General features: G+C 39.7%; 2 protein-coding genes across 2 annotated transcripts; one reads left to right on the forward strand and one right to left on the reverse strand.

Moving 5' to 3' along the window:
- Positions 1–335: 335 nt before the first annotated feature.
- LOC133988048 (epithelial membrane protein 3-like) lies at positions 336–2,835 on the reverse strand. The gene is made up of 5 exons (XM_062427575.1): positions 2,782–2,835; positions 1,744–1,832; positions 1,541–1,643; positions 1,301–1,441; positions 336–966 (listed from the first exon to the last, which is right to left on the reverse strand). The coding sequence occupies exons 2-5, from the start codon at positions 1,819–1,821 to the stop codon at positions 788–790; spliced, it is 501 nt and encodes a 166-aa protein (XP_062283559.1). The 5' UTR covers positions 1,822–1,832; positions 2,782–2,835; the 3' UTR covers positions 336–787.
- A 2,281-nt stretch (positions 2,836–5,116) lies between these two features.
- Positions 5,117–19,876, forward strand: LOC133987328 (coiled-coil domain-containing protein 30-like). Its single transcript, XM_062426647.1, has 26 exons — positions 5,117–5,166; positions 5,958–6,163; positions 7,228–7,410; positions 7,553–7,673; positions 7,974–8,164; positions 8,555–8,629; positions 9,115–9,271; positions 10,501–10,616; positions 10,701–10,819; positions 10,919–11,111; positions 11,353–11,451; positions 11,898–12,026; positions 12,303–12,440; positions 12,789–12,967; positions 13,176–13,440; positions 13,589–13,711; positions 14,260–14,430; positions 14,676–14,885; positions 15,175–15,332; positions 15,478–15,643; positions 16,192–16,313; positions 16,420–16,561; positions 17,151–17,287; positions 17,610–17,727; positions 18,000–18,064; positions 18,279–19,876. The coding sequence occupies exons 2-26, from the start codon at positions 6,143–6,145 to the stop codon at positions 18,484–18,486; spliced, it is 3,606 nt and encodes a 1,201-aa protein (XP_062282631.1). The 5' UTR covers positions 5,117–5,166; positions 5,958–6,142; the 3' UTR covers positions 18,487–19,876.

Below are 19,876 nucleotides of genomic sequence, written 5' to 3' on the forward strand. Positions count from 1 at the left end.
GACGGGTTAACACACTTTTTCAACAATAAAATGAGCAAACTGGCTAGGCTAAAGCTACCTGTTGAGGAATTCTAAGTTTGCGGTCGCTTGGCAACGACCTCATAGGTTTCCCTCTCTGTTGGTACAGTCCTGAAAATGTGGTCTAAATGGCAAGAACAGATGTGGTACAAATACATTACAATAACAACTATACGTGTGTAGGTCATTTATCATCTTTTCTAAATGTAGTTAATAACAATAGCATGTCTAAATGTAATTATTAAAAGAAATATTTAGGGTGTACTAAGAAGATGTTGATTGTAACAACAGGAATTACACGAGTTGTGTTTCTTCAGTTGTATTTATTAGGAGCAGCTATTGAATTTATTCTACAGATAAGCTTTAGGTACAAAAAATATATATATTTCCACTTTTCTAGATAAACAATACTACAATACTAACAAAAAATACATAGTGTTGCGTTGGTATCGACTACCCTTGTCAACACAGGACAGCAGTGGACAACAACCATGTAGAGTAAAAATGTTTTAAAACATAAAATGAGCATATATTGGAGTTATAAGTCGAAGAATTAATGTCTGCTAAAAGATAATCCATTATTTCATCTATGGTATGTCCAATATATTTTCCAGTATTTACAGTACAACAATTACATGTAACAAAGCATAACAAAGGCATTTGTGAGAAATCTGATGAGATGCCTACAAAATTACCATTTCTGATTAACAAGAGGTCAGGCCAGTTTTATTTATTTTTTCTAATATTGTTGACATTTTCCTTTTTCAGGTCACTTTTTTTTCTTGCGCAGATGGAGGTATATGACCCCACTACACAGCAACAGAGGGACACACACCCAGGCTAGGATGAAGCAGTAGCCAAAGTGCCCTGTAGTCAGGTCTCTGGAGTCCGGAAGGATTTCCTTCTTGTGTAATGTGTAGATGAGAGCTGCAGTAAATGCTGTCAGGCCTTAACAAAACATATATGATGTTTGTTTCAGTATTATTTTCACATATAGGTTACCTATTTATTAATATCATACACAGTAAAGTGAAAATACAAGATCTACAAAGGGAGGGCATAACAACATGAATACATGACAATATTTCTTTTTTGTTGAAACTTTGTTGCAGAAATGTTGATATCTGAATGTCATGCAAAGTCTATGGCAGATATAGACACTCAAAAAATAGATTGCATTAATGGGCACATGTATGATCACTATGGGCCTCAGATGTATACCTGATTCACTATTATTTAACAGATTGCATGCTGGAGGCACATTGTTTCACTCTACTGTTACCTGCAAAGACTTGACAAAGCCCAGTGAAGTAGAAGAGTCCACCCTTAGACATGGTGAACAGTTGACCAAGGAAGACCAAGAAGGAGACCGAAGAGAAGACCACTGAGATGATCATCAGGACCTGAACTGCCTGAAGCCACTCTGAAAAAGAAAAACAGCTCTCATAATTTTACCTTTGGTAGACTACTGTTTATGTAAACCCCTTTTCATTGAGGTATAGAATTAGAAGTCACTCCTTACCAGTTTCTTTGGAGGATGCACACAACCAGGTTCCTGTGAAGTTGTCAAACCTACAGTTGTACCATAGGTCTGAGTTCTCCATCCCATCCCACACCCACCAGGACTTTAAAGAGAGATTGGACATGATACACACAGATGGATATGTTGCATGAAATAATGTGGTTAAAGTGTGTGAACATTGTGTCCTAAAATTTTAACACTACCTTCTCCATGGTTGCAATGAACAGCATGGCCAGTGTGATGAGATGCAGCAAGATCACAAACATAAGCAGGTATGCCATTTCTAGACTCCCTGCAAGAAACAAACAGACCAGTTCAAATGTAGGTTCCCTCAGACACTGCAGTTAGCACAGAAATAGCGTGTGACCAAATTAACATGTTTGTTGGTTCCACAGTGTGAACATCAGTGTTAGGAAACTTTTCTGTTTTACCTTAGAACATAAAATGGAAAGTCTGAGTAGCTGAACATAGTATACCCTGTGTTACATAAGACCACACTTCAAAACAGAGTGCAGTGAGTTATTTCTAAAACTTCTCTCTGACTGGTCTGTGTGTTGCCATTGTGCATGGGCGGGCTCATAGAAATCTAAAGGGAGCCAAAATATTTACCCAATTAACCTCTCTCCCCCTCTGAATGGTTGTTTTTTCTCACTGCATAGGGTGAACAGTCTTACATTTGGATTTCATTATAGCCACTCTACTTGTAAACTTAGAGGAAATTGTCTGAGGAAAGGCCTGTGACTTTAAAAGCTATTTGACATTATACACACAGTGGCAGTGCAGAAGCAAATACTTAAAAGGCTATCATAGCTCTAGTGACCAGTAATTTCAGCTCACTATGAGAAGAAATGCAGCGGAAAAAAATAGAAAAAGGGGAAATATGAAATTGTCTGTGTAGATCTTTATCTGTAGGAGAGGTCCAGTTGAGTGGGCGGTGGGTCAAATTATATCATTACACTAGATTTCATCCATCATAAGACAGGGAAAGGAAGGTAATATTTTAGTGAAAAAATGGTTCAAAACAAATCAGAAAATACTTATATATACATATATGTATATGTAAAATCCATCATCTTCGTTTTGTTGCAAAGTCATCAAAAGAAGTTACTGCACTATGATACACAAAATATGTGTCGTATGTATGAGTCACCACAATGGCATTTTTGGTTTGAAATGAATCCACTGGAACAATGATTTAGCAAGATATTCATTAATATTTCATGTAAAATGGCATTACTTACCCTTGGTATTGTGTGTTCCTCTGAATCAGATCCCTGGGGCAGTCTCACCACTCTGCAACAGTGTGCCCCTCTAGGTGGTCCTCTCATTTCAAGTCTCGCCACACCCCCTTTATTTTTCTCGGTCACTCCACCCAAACTTTCCAAGGAGAACGCCCATTTCCTCTGTGGAGCGACTCTGCCTCATAGTCCCACAGCACATCACCATCCAAAAAAAGACTTAAATGGGACACACCCATGGGCAGTGGAAGCACGTAAAACCACATGAAAATACCTCCTCTGTGAACAGTCCACTTGGGATGCACTTTGGTGCATATAATGATCATTCTACCATATAGTATATGGTATCCATGCATGATCCGGGTCTTCTTGACTGGTCAGATATGAAAAATAAACACATAGCTGCAACATAGCTCACATTTGCACAGCATAACATAAAGAGTATTCAGAGTGTGCTGGTCACATGGAGAACATCTGGACGGGACACAACATGCAGTTCATGAATAGAATCAATGGAGGTAAAAGCAAAACACTAACTATCAAGTTTCAAAACATCAATTATTTAACCCTTACATACTGTTCATATTCTGAGCCTTCACAGTATTGAGTGGGTCATTTTTGAGTAAGTATCCCTACACCAAAATTTTGAACTTTGGGGAATGTAGAATAAATGGGTGATTATTCCTTTTTTAATGTTTCAGAGAGCAGAGCGATTGTTTCCTTTAGGTTTAACGCTATTTGTTTGTAGAGATAATCTATATATATTCACAGTCACACTATTTTATGATCTCATGTTATCTACAACAGGAGAACATAACAGCTATAATTATTTCTATGAATATTACTGAAAGTGAAGGATGCAACAACATTTTTAAATGGTGGGTTTCATTATAATCATTAAAACCACCAATAAACATGTGCTTGTTCACAATTAATTCTGCATTGAGTGTATTAGTAATAAAACCAAAACAACAAGCTGGTTTGCAAATTTCAAACAAACAAAACTACAGAAAACATCACTTTTACAGTCCTTTTTCATTGTGCAGATTCTACAGAAGTTGTATCTCCCTCTCTTTTGGCCCCTTGTTTTTCATCTTGGATTAACAGATCCATCAAATCACTCCGTCTACCAAAGCTACCTTTGACTATAGGGAGGACTATGTTGGGCAACCAATAGTTGGTTGCCAGGAAATTGATGGGTTGGATTTGTTACTTTGCATGGGCTTGTTTGCAGGTTCAGATGCAGATGCAGTGTCAAGGTGCCTTTTGACCCTACTGTATTTACACCACATTTGATCATGCCTATTCACAGTTTTTATTACTGTTTCAAGTAAAACCTAAACTCTTTAGGAGCCTGCCTGGGTGTGAACCTACAGTCTATGGTGTGAACCCTGGTTAATGTAGCCATATGGTAGGAATGCCTGCAGTTCTCATGGCAGTGTCAAGTTCCCCCTTGAGATCTATCTCCACTGTCCCAATTACAGAAACACACACATGGCAATCTGTAGTTTCACTGTTTCAAGATTCCCCATAACCACTCTTTACCTTGATTTGACCTCCTCTGATGACTTTAAAATCCCTTTCAATAAACACAAAATGTATAATTGCACAAAAATAGATTTATTTAAAAATATTTCAATTTTAATATATTCACGCTTAAAGAATATAATTAGTGTTTTTTAATTGCTTTCAATTTTTTAAAAATGGGTCACATTTAACCCAAACAGCATGTATGGGTTAAATCTAGGTTATTAAAAAAAAGATAATCATTAAAGAATTTGAGAATCTGCTTGATATTTTATTATTAGCACCAGTATCTCTCAATTAATTCTGAAACGAAAGCATTATAAAATATCTCAGGGCGATTGAGCTAAATATATCATAACAAAACTCCAGCATCGCCAGATACAAAAAAGGCAGTGTTAATTTGTCGCCCCCTGGCGTTTGCATCCATAAATTGTTGAGAAAATCTTCGCCAAAGACCAAATGCAATGCCCAGTAGATACCATTGGCTGTATAATCGATGGTAAACCACCAAGTACAGTTTATACAGCATGTTATGCATGATACACAGATGTTCTTTAGGAACGCTTGATTGCCACAAACTAAACCCCAGATCAACCCAATCTGGATTAGTCACACTCAAAGATTATTACTTGTGACAAATAGTTTTCTCATTAGTCATTTGCAACAATCATATTTTCTTGAATTTTTAAAAATCTATAACGAACACCATTAACACCAATTAGTTGCAACCAAATTGGGATTGCCTGTCCCCTGCATCCCCTGAATGGTACGGTCCGTTGCCTAGGTACTCGTAGAAGCCAATTCACTCTACCACGCCTGTCCTAAGCATTTGACTCTCTTGTTGCTTTTACCATTTGATAGGTGAGTTAAAACGTTCACTACTCAATTCAAACTTGACTCCATCACTGCATAGTAGTTAGCGTTTAAACGTAAGTATTCAGTTGTCACAACGAAGGCGTTAAATGTTCACCAGTTGCTGCTAAGCGGCCAATGGAGTAAGCTATGGCTACCGTTAGCGAGCTAGCGTATCTTACCGTGAAGTATACTAACTTTGGAGCTAACTTGGCTAACTAGCTAGCGCTGCAGGTTGTCACAGTTGTTAGTTTTGGTTATTTACAACCAATTGTACTTATTATAACAATACGTTATTTGCAAAAATGTAATTATTAGTTTAACACCTCTTTCTGACTAGTGAGTTTGCGTGGCCAAAAGGAATGTAAGTGGCTGCTGCCCTACAAAAACCCTCATTTGCTCCTCCTCGTCAGACATTTTGGAGAGAATGCTTTGCTGTAAAATACATATTTTTAACCACACGTAAGGTAAACTAGCGACATTGTTCGCAATGTCAGAAATGCTACATATTTTTAATGCTGTTAAAGGCAGGATTCCCAAATGCAGGACCCACTCATATAAGATAGAGATGATACCCCTTTGGCTGTCCATGCTAAATTTCTCATGATAAAGCAGCAGTGTGTTTAACATAGCTAATCAGCTTGAAGTTTTGCATGGCCACAGATGATGCAATGTAACTCAGCTGTTAAACTGTCCAGTACTCGTACATGTCTAAGCTGAAGCACCTAGTCTAATCTCTAAGCTTGTGGCTGTAGGTCCTAACATGACAGCATTGTTCTAAAGTGTCTCATCTTTTACAGGGGATGTCAATGACAGGAGACGTTGTCATGGATGAATTTTCAGCAACAATGGGAGTGACTATGTTGGAAGATCTACTGTGTTGTGTTCTGTAAGATGCTTGGCTATATTGCTGTTTGGAGCCAGTACTTTCACCACTGAGGGAAGCAGTCATCACTCACAGATGCAGCTTCATCCAGCTTAATGTATGACCATGGATCATGACGAGGTAACATTCATAGTTGTTAATTTGCTTACTGATAACATTACACCAGTCACAAATGCTTAGTGCCAGTGGTCAACAGCAGAAATATTTATGTTACAAGGTGTGAACAATCTACTTTCTTCTTTTCAAAAGCTTGTTGTCCACTGGCCAAATTGTCTGCTGTCAATTTTAACTTTGTTGTCAGCTATATATTATTTACTTTAATCATTTACCAGGATGGTTGTTGTAAATGTCTGATCCTGTAGTCAGTCAGTTGGTTCAGGGCGGTAAGCGTATAGACCATTTACTGTGATGTTTAAGTACAAGAGGCACGTGAGACTTGATACCGAGCTTGTGACAATACGTTGCATGTTGTTGGAGTAGTGACCGCTCGTGTGGTCGTCTACTGCTTCATAGGGGGCCTACTCAGGTTACAGAGTCTACAATGTACAGTATTGAATTCAGCAACAGGTGTGTAGTGCTGGCATGTCACTCTGATGTTGTGTCCCACAAACGGATCACTTTTCAGCAAGACTGACAACCTTGATGTTGAACAGTTTTGTCAATGCTGTAGTTACAGGATACTGTTAAATCTTTTTTATTTTTAATAAAAATAAGTAATTCACAAGTAAATATATTTAGCTTTTCATTTTGCAAGTGTGGTAGTGTGACACATTTTTTTTAAAAGTAGCATATAGAAGTATATAACAGCATAATGCATACAAAAGTTCAGGAAATGCTGTGCATATCCAGCTTTGAATATGACACATATGCAACAATTAACAAAGCTTTGAAATGACAAACTGTATACTTATTCAAAGATGAGCTTAAAAGGCAGATCATTTCAACACAGCACTGAGAGCTACTTCACCTTATATACAGTCCTATGAGCTTTAACTTAATATACGTTTAACACACTGTTAGATAGATAGATAGATAGATAGATAGATAGATAGATAGATAGATAGATAGATAGATAGATAGATAGATAGATAGATAGATAGATAGATAAATAGATAGATATTTAAAAAAAAATAAAAAAATATTATCTTGACACAAAAAATTCAGTTACTCTTCTGGGTCCTCAGGTGCTGACGGAGCTCGACCGGATTTCTATGCGGCTTCAGGAAGATGGTTTGCCTCCAGCTTCCAGTCCTGATGAGCGGCAGCGTCACCTGTGGCGGCAGCTGCTCAACAGTGAGACAAAGTTTCAGTCCGCCACCCAGGAGCTGCACACTGTACGTACCCAGCAGGCCAATGAGATGAAGGAGGTGAGACGTTTTGAAGTATTTGATGTTTCAGTCCACCAGCTGTTGATGTCACAGAAATTTTGACCACACTGTGAATGATTGACATACTGTGCTTCTCCTTTTCATTTGAACTACTGTGCTTATTTGTGTTTTTGTCTGTCAGGTGGAGAGCTATGTTGCACATATTCGTGGGCTGCTGCAGCAGCGTGAGTGTCTGACTGCGGGCTATGAAAGAGACAATGAACAACTGCGACAAGAACTTCACCAGATCAGACAACAGCAAGGTGAATACAGTGTGACTGGAGTGCATTGTTGGCTTTCTTTCTTTTGGTTTGCAGCCTAGTCTGGCTTCACAGAACTCCTTAGCAGAATATTTTATACACACCTTAGCTTACGATTCCTTTGTATGTTTTAAAATCTGTAGTATGTAAAACCATAGCTTCTCTCAGCTGGATATTTAATTGTGTTTATGCTAAGTCTGCTGCTATACAACAATACTTCTAATTCCTCTATCCTATCTTCAATGTTATTTCACAGTCCTGCCTGTCAAACTACTGACCAGTAAAAACTCCCCTTTCTTCCAGAGAGCCAGAGCAAAGAGCTGGCGGAGATGTTGGCCCAGGAGGACCTTGGGGAGATGGGCTTGAGCACCCCCAGTGAGCAGGTGGCTTACTTGCTGGTGGAGAGGGCCACACTGCTGGAGAGGCTGGAAGCTGCTGAGAGGAGGATGGACAGTCACAGCCTCTCTGACAACTTGAGGGAGGTCCACCTCCAGGTAAAGGACTGACCTACATCAGACCACTATTTCCCTATCAGGAAAGGAACCATACATGATAGTGTGAATATAGTATGTCAGTCAGACTTCCAGTTAAAATACAATACTTTATCATCTTGAACAATGAATTTACAGTATCTGTTAATACTTACTTTCAAATGAACTTGTTTTAAAGGCTTCATGTGTAGTGGAATGTAATGATTAACCATCCTAAGCAAATGCAGAGACCACATAATCTTGTTCAGGTGAGTCTCTGTCTCTTGTTTGTGCTGCTGGTGGAAGAAATTGGGGTGGTGCCTTCCTCCTCCTCCTCTGTGCTTAATAACTTTTATTAATTACTCATTTATTGTCTGGTGTGACTCTGCACACACTGGTCTTTCCTCTCAGCAGGGTTCATCTCAGAGTCCATGGAAGAAGCTGTTTGGGCTGCGCAGGTCTGGTCAGAGCAAACACAATATTACCCCTGTAGGTTCCCTCCTCATGGCTACAACTAACATAACTAACACAGGTGTTGCGATAAAAAGCCAAACAGGGGCACTACTGGCTCATTTCAGGGTGGTACTGCTTTTGAAAATAACATGCTGACGATGTGTGCATGATCACCATGATACAGACGACACTGCATGTCTTTTTAACATATCTGTTATGTAATTTTCTAACAATTGATGCAAGCTGGCACAGGGTGGATAGGCATGCCACAGGTAACAGCATGTATACTTTTTGTCCCAGTTATTTCTTTTTGCAGGTGAATCGTAATGCTGAAATACAAGTTATTAACTTATTGCTCTCACTTCTCTCCAGGCCTGCTATAATGATGAATCTCACCCTCAAACTGCATGTCTCTGACAACAGCATGCTGGGTCACTTGCACCTCCAAGTCTACCTGCCAATATTTTCACCTGCTATACTTCTCCCACTTTAACCATCTATGCCTTATTGTTTTACATTAGGCCCACAGTGAAGAGATTTCCCATGAGCGAAGTGAGCGCCAGAGGTTGGAGCGGGACTTGGAAGAGGCGTCTAGCAGGCTGGAGATGGCTCATCAGGATATCCGAAGACTCAACAATGAGCTGGATGTTGCTAAAAATAACAACCTAGACCCAAGTGGTATGTTGAAGAGACTTGCAATATGTGTCCCTCAAAGAATCATGAGTCTAAGTTAGATGTTTATGTAATATTTTTTAAAGACTATATACATTTAAATTCAAATTTTGCATTTTGTTTTTGCATATCGTTGCTGCTTGAGTGGTTGTAATGAAAGACACATGATGACATGGTGAACCAGGAATGCCCAGATTTATACATGCAACCCCAGAGATAGGTCCAGCCAGCTTGTTGTCCACATACAAGTGGTGTTGTGTCTGTCCAGTTTTTATTTCTTCCTCTGTTGAAATGTCAATATAGGGTAACTTAGTAACTTCACTCTCTGTTAGTGTGTGTCAGGTCTTTCAGTGTATTATTGTGGCAAACTGAGAGAAGTAATTAACAGCATATAAAAAAGCATAAATATGCAGAAAGCATATTTCCTATTAAAATATGCTTATGATCTCAGGATCAGAGCTTCAGGGAACGGTCCAAGAAGTAGAGAACCTGAGGAAGGAAGTGGACAAACTGAAACACAGTGGTGAGACAGATTTGAGTGTGAATTTAAAAACTGACATTCAGTGTGGGATGTTAACTCCGGCCACATTGTTTGGACTTTTCTAAAATTGTGTTAGCATTGAAGCATTTCATTGTTTCAGTAGGATTGAATATGGTTTGGATATTACTGATTCTGATTCTGCTCGCTGTGTTGAGTTTGCATGTAATCGTAATTTCATTTTATTTAGATATAAGTTACTGCTAGTGACACTGCCTCACTACTTGGTTGATTTACTTACTTTAACATGTGCATGTTCACTGGTTCTTGCACTTTGAAAATATGGCATTAATTTATTCCCTTATGTTAATATCAGCCTGGTGCATGTAGAGATATTTTCCCTGGACATATTGGTAGTATTTTGGCTGAATCTTCATATTTTCTCAGGAGGCTCAATCAAATCATAAAGCAGCTGCCACATGTATTCATGATTTGGCTTGATGTAATGTATGTTAGTTAAAATGCTCTATATGGTTTGCTGTAAGGACTAAACAAGACAATCTGCAACTCATTCTTTCTCATTCTGGACAATTGCCACCTCCCACTGACAGCCATTGTGTATGCATTTATTTTCAAAATTACTACGCAATTACAATCTTGTCAACGGTCTAGAAAGCCAAGCCAAGAGAAAAGAAATCCTGTCTAATATATAGTATATATTTTATATCTTCATGGTAATGGTTTTGTGTCTGCGCAGATATGTTGAAGCTGCAGAGAGCCAAAGAGCAAAATGACAGACTGGATGCAGAGAACAGAGCTCTGAGGGAGAGAGTGCGCTTTATAGAGTCTGAGAAGAACAATCTCCTTGACCAGGTTTGTCATTTATGTATGATTTATATGTATTGTACAAATTCGATAAGTTGCAGCTTGGCATTGTCTGCTGTTTTGTTTGTCCAGTTGGCAAGGAATGATATAGACAAAGATGTTGCTGCCAAAGAAGATCGAAAAGACAAGAACATTAGCAGTGATCCACAAAATGATCTGTCAGCTACAGAAAAGGATCTCATTCACAAACGGTACATTTTAATTCCTCAACAACTGCATCCTGGTTAATACAGTGATGAACTGATGTTGGCTTTGTCAGTCTGACGTAAATCATCATCATTCTCTGTCAGATGTCGTGCAGCCATGGAAGACAGGCTTGTACAAGTGAGGGAGCTGGAACGGCAACTCCTGAGGCTACGCAAGGAACAGGAGGAGCTGGAAGAGAGGAACGAGGAGCTGGAGTCCCTGCTGGGGGAGACTCAGAATGCCAGCAAGGAGGAGAGACATCGCCATGAGGGAGAACTGGAGGGACTGCACAGGAGGGTAATGGGCAGTACTCAATTGTTCCTCTCAATCTATATGAGTATTACCTGGACTGATGGATTATTTATTAATAATTACATTGATTTTGAAACCTGAGAAGTTGAAGAGAGCTAGTTAAGCAGATATGAATTAATGCCTGTCCTTGATTTGAAAAATGCAGACAGTATAATTTGGTCTAGGTCCTAGCTTGGAAAAGGTCATCTCTCTAAAGTCTCAGTAATGATGTGAACTGATCGTGCAGATCAAAAGCCTGGAGGGAGAGCTGAAGAAGCAGGATACCCAGGAAAAACTGTTAAAGAACGGAGAAGAGGTCAAAACCACTGAGTCCTACTTACAGCTGGTAAGACAAAATTTGATAATCATTGTTTCCTCTGTGTTAATTACACAGTTTGTCAATGTAGCGAGAAAAATCAGGGCACACAATGACCTCAACTGCACAAACTTAAATACATGATTTATGTAAAGCTCCCTCTGAAGGAGAATGTTTTATGTATTATAAGCAGCACAAGAACAATAATATGATCAAGACGGGTATACAATTTGAGGAAAGTGTTCTCTCAACTCAAATAGAATAAAATATAAACCAGTCTTACTATACAACGAAATTCTTACAAAGTTTTCCTCTGAGATTGCCATACATAGAAGTTAAATGTTAAAAACAGTAATAATGTTAAACATTAACCATCAGAGTGTGAAGATTAAATTGACTTCAAATTTATATATTTTCAACTTCATTTCAACGTATAACCTTACAACCTTTGTGCTCCCCTTTCACCATGTACAAAGCACCTAAGGGACAGCAGCCAGGAGAGACTGGCTCTGTTAGAAGCTCGTCTGACTGAGGAGAAGGAGTGGAGGAAACAGCTGGAGGTGGACCTCAGTGCTGCCCAGGCCGCACTTAAAAAAGACAAGGAGGTAAACGCCACATATATCTAATGCTTCAACGGACTCTGCAGAAAGAATAACAACTCCACAGCTACACGAGCGTGTGCAATTCAATTTAGAGTTCAAGAATTTCTGTCCTGATGCTTTTTGTCACATTATAAATAAAAATATTCACTGGAAACATGTGCAACCTTGACAGGGATGGAATAAACGAATGCGATGTGTGATAGTTGTCAATTATAACCCATTACAAACTACACATTTTCTTTAACAGTACACACTTTCCACACTCTGAATACATACAAGGCTTTGCAGATAGGTGAGCGAGAGCTGAAGAAGCTGAGACTTGAGGTCAACAGTATTCAGACAGAGTGCCAACAAGGGAAAACACTCATCAAGAGTCTCAACCAAGTCAAGGTGGAAAAGGCCACTCTGGAGGAAAAGGTTTGTTTGTTTATTGTCTGAATATTTATAAACTACAGAAAATATTTAATTAGAGATAAAAATTAGGTTTAAGTGGAAAAAGTACGAAGTAGACTAGTCGAGCATAATGTTTAATAGGTCTATTTCAGTTGTTAAAGTGTTGTGAAGTGAATGTTAAAATGTGAACATAATATAATATATATGTATATTCAGTGTTAATAAAGGAAAGTTTACTTGACAACATGAAAATATCTCAACATGAGTTCACAGCAAATGTACATGATTTGCTAAAACTTGCATTGTATTGAAATTTACACCACTAAAATAATTTTGTGGCCATCTTTCTGTCTTTGGCTCTCTGTCTGCCAGGTAGCTCAGATGGAGCGCGCCCACCGCCGACTCCAGAGTGAAGTAGAGCACTACAAGGACAGTAACCGGACCCAGGAGGACCTGCGGGAAAACCAGTTGCAGGTTGACCATCTGCAGGACCAGGCTGACCGGCTAACCGTGGAACTCAGCAGCCTCCAGACAGCACACAACACACTTAGGTTGTTGTCAGTTTAGAGTTCATAGTGCCCAAAGTATGATGCAGATGTATTTTTGAAACCTGGGGGTTGAAATAGAGATGGAGCAGTGCTGGGAAAGACATGATAGCAATGCCGCAACTGGTACTTCTATCTTGTTTCTTGGCCACTCACAAGATAGGACTGGCACAGTAGAGCTTACTTGTTTTGCATACATGTACTTACTTTGCAGGGAGGAAATGGTTTCTGAGCGGCTGCAGACTGCTGAGCTCCAGGCCAAACTGAGCAGCAGTCTCCAGGAGAAGCTAGTGGCTGAGGGGGAAAGAGAGAGACTTCAGCTCGAGATACAACGGCTCAAGGGGCAGCTCCAGTGGCATCAAGAGCAGCTCTCCTCGACAAAGGAAGCACTTAGAAACCAAAAGTCGGACTTGCTCACAACTCACACAGAGTCTAGGCTTAGTCCAGTGGAGAGGACTAAAGATGAGTGCATGGATCAGGTAACTGCATGTTCATTTGCCACCAACTCAAAGACACCATTCAGTAGATAATCTTGATTTTTGTCCTGCTTATAGAGGAAGGCAATTGTGTGTTTCCTCTGCCAGGATCATACATGATTTATATGCTACGTGTTTGTTGTCTTCATAGCTTTCATGTCTGAAGCGGGAGCTGAATCATCTGCAGACCAAGCTGGGGGAGGAGCGGCAGCTGGCCTCTCAGCACCAACTGGCTTTGCAGGCTCAGATCAATGAAGGCCAGGCACGAATCAAGGTACATCTTATCCTAAGACATCATTAGCATCCCCAAACAGCCATACTGTTTCTGCAGCTCAGTGTAAAATCTCTTACATCTCCTTATGTATTCAGTAGATTAAATTTCAGTTTATTATATGATTGGCTTTTTATTGCTTTACTCTTCGTATCGTGGAAGCTTCATTGTGCATTCATACTTCGGTTAATAGACGATTTGAGATATGATTTATGATGGTTTTAATGTCACTGACAATCTGTGATCTGAATGAAGTGGCAATAATACAGCTTAGCCTGTAGCATTTCTGGCAATCTTCCTCTCTTTCACATATTTTGTGATAAATGCTGTGGATTACACAAATGCTTCAGGCATCCCGGTTCCAATGATGTATCATGCTTTTTACAGAATTGGACTCTTAGATAAAGTTATGAAGAGTACATGGGATCAACTTGATGATCCCATAACAGCCAAAAAAAATCTTACCTGAAGACACTTCTGCCCACATGAATACATCTGTATTCTCCTTTTGCATAATATAACAAAGTCCTGTCTCTTGATTCTCTCATTAGTCCCAGGACTTAGTGATGAGCCAGAAGGCAGAGGAGGCTAAACAGATGAAGCAGGACCTGCAGAGGGTGCAGAGCCTGTTCACCTCAGCAGAGAGAGAGCTGCGCTATGAGAAGGAGAAGAACATGGACATGAAGAGACACAACACCCTGCTGGACCAGGAAAAACTCAAAGTTGGTATTTGATTACAGCACATTTTGAATTTCCGTTTTTTTTTATTTTTTTAAATCTGACACTTATGACTTAATCACTGTGATTACTAATTATATTAAGCAAACCGTAACTGAAACTGTAATAAAAATGTTTACATGGAAGAAAAACGCTATTCAAAAAATAGAATAGTTAGGGTTAGGGTTATGTTGGTGTTCAGCATCCTTTTCTATGTTCATGTTCTGTTGACTCATTATGCTTCCTTCAGCTTTGTGCAGAGCTGAAGCAGGTTCAGACCAAGCTGGTCCAGTTGGACCAGAGCGTCCACATTCAGACAGCTGATTCTGAACATCAGCAGCAAAGAATCAGGGAACTGGAGCTGGATCTGGCACGCAACTCCACAAACCGCAGCACCACTACCAGTCTGCAGGAGGACTTACAGTCTGAGAGGGCACGGCTCATTGCTGCTGACAAGAAGGTCAGTGGCGTGGCAAGAAATCATTGCCTGGTGTTTCTATGGTTAGACCAATTCAGCCTCAGGTGATTTTAGTTCCTCCTCTATGGTTGAGGTTTTGCTTATCGGTGAAATCCCCTGTCATAGTCTTTGCCTGGAATGAAAGCCTGTATACTGGAGTGTAGTTTCCTATGTCCTTAAAATGCTGCACAGCACAAGATATGATATCGCAAATAACCTTTTTTTTATTTTTTTATTTGTGGTACGATTTCTGTCTCACTGATTGAAGCCTGTGTCTCTGTTGTGATGGCAGGTGTTGGAGCTGCAACAGCAGCTTAAGAATGCCCAGCACCAGCTGCGCATGGAGGAAGCTCGGGCTGGTGAGAGCAGCCGCCTGGAGAGGGACAGCAGGGATCTGTCTGACACCCTGTCAGCCCTGAGAGCCCAGCAGCAGGAGGAGCACATCACCAGGTTACACAAACTGCCCAGTTTGATTTAGTTTCATTAGTAGAAAAAATTGTCACAACCAACATTGCAAGTTTTAGGGAACATAGCTGATTCACATCACATAGAAGTGTTTTTCCCCTCCCTCCATCCATCTCCATTCTTCTTTCAGGAAGCTGTTAGAGCAGCGTGAGGAAGAGCTGCAGCAGCAGGTGCGCTCCCTGAGGCTGAAGGAGGGGTCTCTGACCAGGACAAATGCAGAGCTCAGTCACCGTGCCCAGCAGCTGGACACCCGTCTATCCATCCTGGAGGCTGAGCTTAACAAGACCAGAGAGGAGGTGTGGAACAGTGTACAACAGCTGATCAGATGTCATTAATACTGCAGGGTGTTTCGACACCTGAAGCATCCTTCACACTCCTAATATGTCTGTTTCACAGAGATTATGATCAGATGTGATTTACAACTTGTATCCATTGATACTTTCTCAGAATTTACTTGGCTTTTCAGTGGGATCACATCTTTGTGGGCAGTTGATTTTTTTCTTTTTTTCCGCCCTGTTTTGAAAAGTTTGTATTTCCAAAGCACAAGTTCTCATCATGTATTAAATGTGTTTTATTAAGGGATACCTTGTTTTTTCAGAGGTGTTATGCTGACAGCTCATATCAAGAACAATGTTTATACAGTCTATGAGCTCTGTCACTTTATACTTCTAGTTTCAAGCTGTTCAATCAATTCAATTTGATCACATTTTACAATGTGTATTGTGGCTCGAACTGTATTTTATAGGGGCTTTAAACAATTAAAAAAAAGTCCCCTTAAGCTTAAAAATGTGTTTTATCCAGTTTGAATTTAGATTTAAATCAATGTTTTGTATGTATCCTCTAGGCGAGAGACAGCCAGACATCAAGCCACAGACTGAAGGAGGACCTGGCAGCCAGTCAGCAGGAGTATGACAGACTGCAGGCCGAGCTGCAGCAGATTCTCTTCCAACTGGACACACACGTCAGGTTAGACACACCTACACATGTACAGGACATAGCACAATCTAATTAGGAAACATGAAGATATAGAGATGTGGTTGCTTTTCCCATGCTTTTCTGCTCCTCCAACCAGGAAGTACAATGAAAAGCAGAGTCAGCACAAGACTAAGCTGCGTCAGGTTAAGCAGGCCTTTCTCAAAGCCACTACACAAAGGGACAGCACCATTCAGAAACTGGAGAACGACCTGATGCTGGCCTCTAGCATCACACACAAGGTGATGATGTCACTATACAGTTATTATGTCACTAATGGTATGGAAACAGGTGCAACACTTCCTGCTGCTTGTGTCCCTTTTGCTTCTAAATATTCGGTAAAAGATGTTTGTGTTGTCCTTATTTTCTTGAAATGAAAGTAGGAATTAGTTATTAAAGCACAAAATAGTTTTCACAGTTTGGGGCAAGATTGTTCAAGATCAGCTAGTATCAGCACACAGGGTTTGAGGTCAGGACGAGGTTAAATCGCTGTGTCTGTATCTCTCCTCTGCTCCACTCTGCCTCTGTCTTTGTTTGGTGGATGTATAAAGAGCTTCAGGTCTGTGTGTTTGCTTGACCGAGGGTGGGGCTGAGGTACACACAGGCAGAGCAGAGTGGAAAGGGTGAAGCTCTGCATTCACACACAATCCAGCAATGTGGCACTGTCCTGCGGGGTTTTGTGGATGTGTTTATTTGTGCTTTAGAATATAACAACTGTGAAACGATCAGAAAATAACATTGTTTGTTTGATTCACGACTTTGTTCTCACCAGTGCCACCCGCTCTCTTCAATCACTCTCTTGATTTTTCTAAAATGTACTTTGCCCTACAGGAGAAGGAGAGGGTCCATAAAGTGGTGGAGGAAAATGAGAAGCTGTTGGAGGAGAAGAGGGTGTTGTCGCTGAAGATAAGTGAGGCAGAGGAAATGGGCAGCAATGGCATGAGGGCCGCATCCACAGCTCAACACAGGTATCATACAGAATCACACTAACAAATTACAAAAACTTGCTGATCAGATGTTTGACAGTTGTTTCTTTTGAGTTGGCAGTTTAAGTATTTCGTTAAGTAGAGTACTTTTTTCCCCAAGTGGACATCAAGTACTAGGATTGGATATCAAATCAACATACTGCATGTTAAGATAACTAATGTATCTCATCATTGCAGTAATTCATGTTGTTGAAGTTATTGTGTAGTCTGTTATTGTGTTCTACAAGAAATAGAGATCATTTACATGCACTGGTGAAGACATATTGATATTGTGAGCGCAAGTGAACATTAATCTGTTTTCCAGGGTCAAGGTTTTAGAAGTGGAAAACAGACAACTACAGGATCGAACGCTGAAGCTGTCCAATCAAGTCAGTTCCTTAGACCGCACCCTGAGGAACATTCAGTCGTTCTACACCCTGGAGGTAACACCACGCAAAGATCTTTATGCCTGAAGTCTTAAGGAGACATGCCACCCAAAAATTCACATGGTTAATTTTTCTAAAACGGCTTGTACAACATAAGCAATTAAAGATGAAGAATTTTGAATTCAATTTATCACTGCTGATGCTTAATATTTCTATAGTAAGAATAGAAGTTTTCACAAAGGTTTGACTGAATGTAAAATGGGTGACATGTCCTTTCTTTTACTGAAAATCAATGTGTGTTGATGTTTAATGGTTCAAATGCTTAACAGAATGCCAACAAAGTGCTCCCCTCTGAAAGCCTCTGTGACGGCATCCTGCATACATCCACGCTAAGGTAAGGCAAGTTTAGGAAAGCTCACACTTTGTTAGAAAACAATCACTATACTTGTTATTTGTGGTCTACCTTAATTTTTTTGTTAAAAGAAAAAAGTGTTAAAAAGCTCTGTTGTGTTCTTTCCAAAGTATTCACACGCGTAGTGTTTGACTACATTAAGGAGTGTAGTTGTATGTGCATTTTTTGTCATGTCTCCCCACTCTGTTATCGCCAGTCTGACATCAGGTTCGTGCGACCCACTGGACATCCTGGACGCAATCTGCCGTGTGAAGGTTGCCGATCGTGCAGTGGTGGACAGCACTCGAGCATCTGTGTCCGCACAACAGCCATCAGAGCAGGGCTACCTGAATGTCACCTCCCCATTTGTTCCTCCAGACACCAAAGGCACAGAAGGGAACGCTAATAACAGTGATGAGGTATGAGAGGATGAGTTGGTAGTACTGCAACATCCGTCACCTCCACAGGAGACAAAAATCAGAACAAAGGAGTGAAAGGATATGTAGGCTGCTAATAATCCTTGAAAAAAAAGAATAATAATACAAAGGGGGCTTCCACTGCAGTTCTGCTCAGGGTGATATCTGTGTTTTGGGGGATTTGTAAAAAAGATTCAATCAAATACTTTTATGACATATTTAAAGGAAACAGGATGCCCTGATCAGTCCTTAGTTTTGGAAGCTAAAAATGTGGCACAATCATGTTTGTATGTACGAAGCTTGTGACTGAGTAGTTGATCGATTGTTTGCATCACTTTACTAAAGCTAAAGCTTGAAAGCTTATGGGAAAGATTTTTATTGTTTTTTTCTATCTAATGTTACATGATAGGACAATGTATATCACGCCAGTGCAGTAAATGTCAAGAAGACATTTCATGAGTAAGATTTGACTAGTTTAAACTGAGCACTTTATAACAAGTTTTACTTGTGACTTTGTTTACATTCAGGAAAATGTAGCAGAGGAATTCAAAAGTGGGATATCAATGGTGCGCCTTTCCCCCCCAGTTAAATGTATAGCTTGACAGTCTTTTCTATGAAAAAAAATGTCTATGGTATTGTATGTTTATGGATTTTTTTTTTTAAGTAAAACAAATCTCAAACCATCAAACAACATTTTTATAAATCCATGCTGATATATCAAACATTGATAATGTGTGAAGACTGTGGTAAACTAGGCCACAGTGTAAATATTGGGCTCTTCTCTGAGATCAGAGATGAGGTCACTCCTTAAGCCCCTCCAGTGTTTAATAACAATAATAATAATACTAATAGTAATAATAATACATTTCATTTGTACTGCACTTTTTATTCAAAGTGAAATACAAAGTGCTGCAGTATTAATGACATAGAACACACAGCATAAACAAAATAGTAATAAGAGTTCAAATGAAAAAGGCCTTCTCGAATAAAAAAAGACTGGTGTCTGTGCTGCCCTCCGATGGTGTCTGAGAGGCTGTACCACAAGTGTGGTATAACAGAGCAATGAGGAGCAAGCTGCTGGATGGGCACTAGGTGCAGATAGAAGTTTGTGTTTCGATCTTTTTTTTTTTTACATTGGTCAACCTCAATAGTTTATTCCAGGCAGGCTCAATCAGAAAATATTTTAGCCATAAAGAGAGTTAGTGGAGAGAGATGTTTGTTTTGTTACATGGGATTAAATGCACTCTATTTCATACCACTGTTATAATTTTGCATTAATAGTTATACACTGTGGAAATTATTGTATACTTTGTCTTCGATGTGCCTGAAATGATGAAGTGTTTAACTTTGTCTTGCTGCTGCGTGAATAAGTCAATTAATAAAAGCCTATTTGCGAGAC

The sequence above is a fragment of the Scomber scombrus genome, chromosome 10 (assembly GCF_963691925.1).
Source record: "Scomber scombrus chromosome 10, fScoSco1.1, whole genome shotgun sequence".
Taxonomy (NCBI): domain Eukaryota; kingdom Metazoa; phylum Chordata; class Actinopteri; order Scombriformes; family Scombridae; genus Scomber; species Scomber scombrus.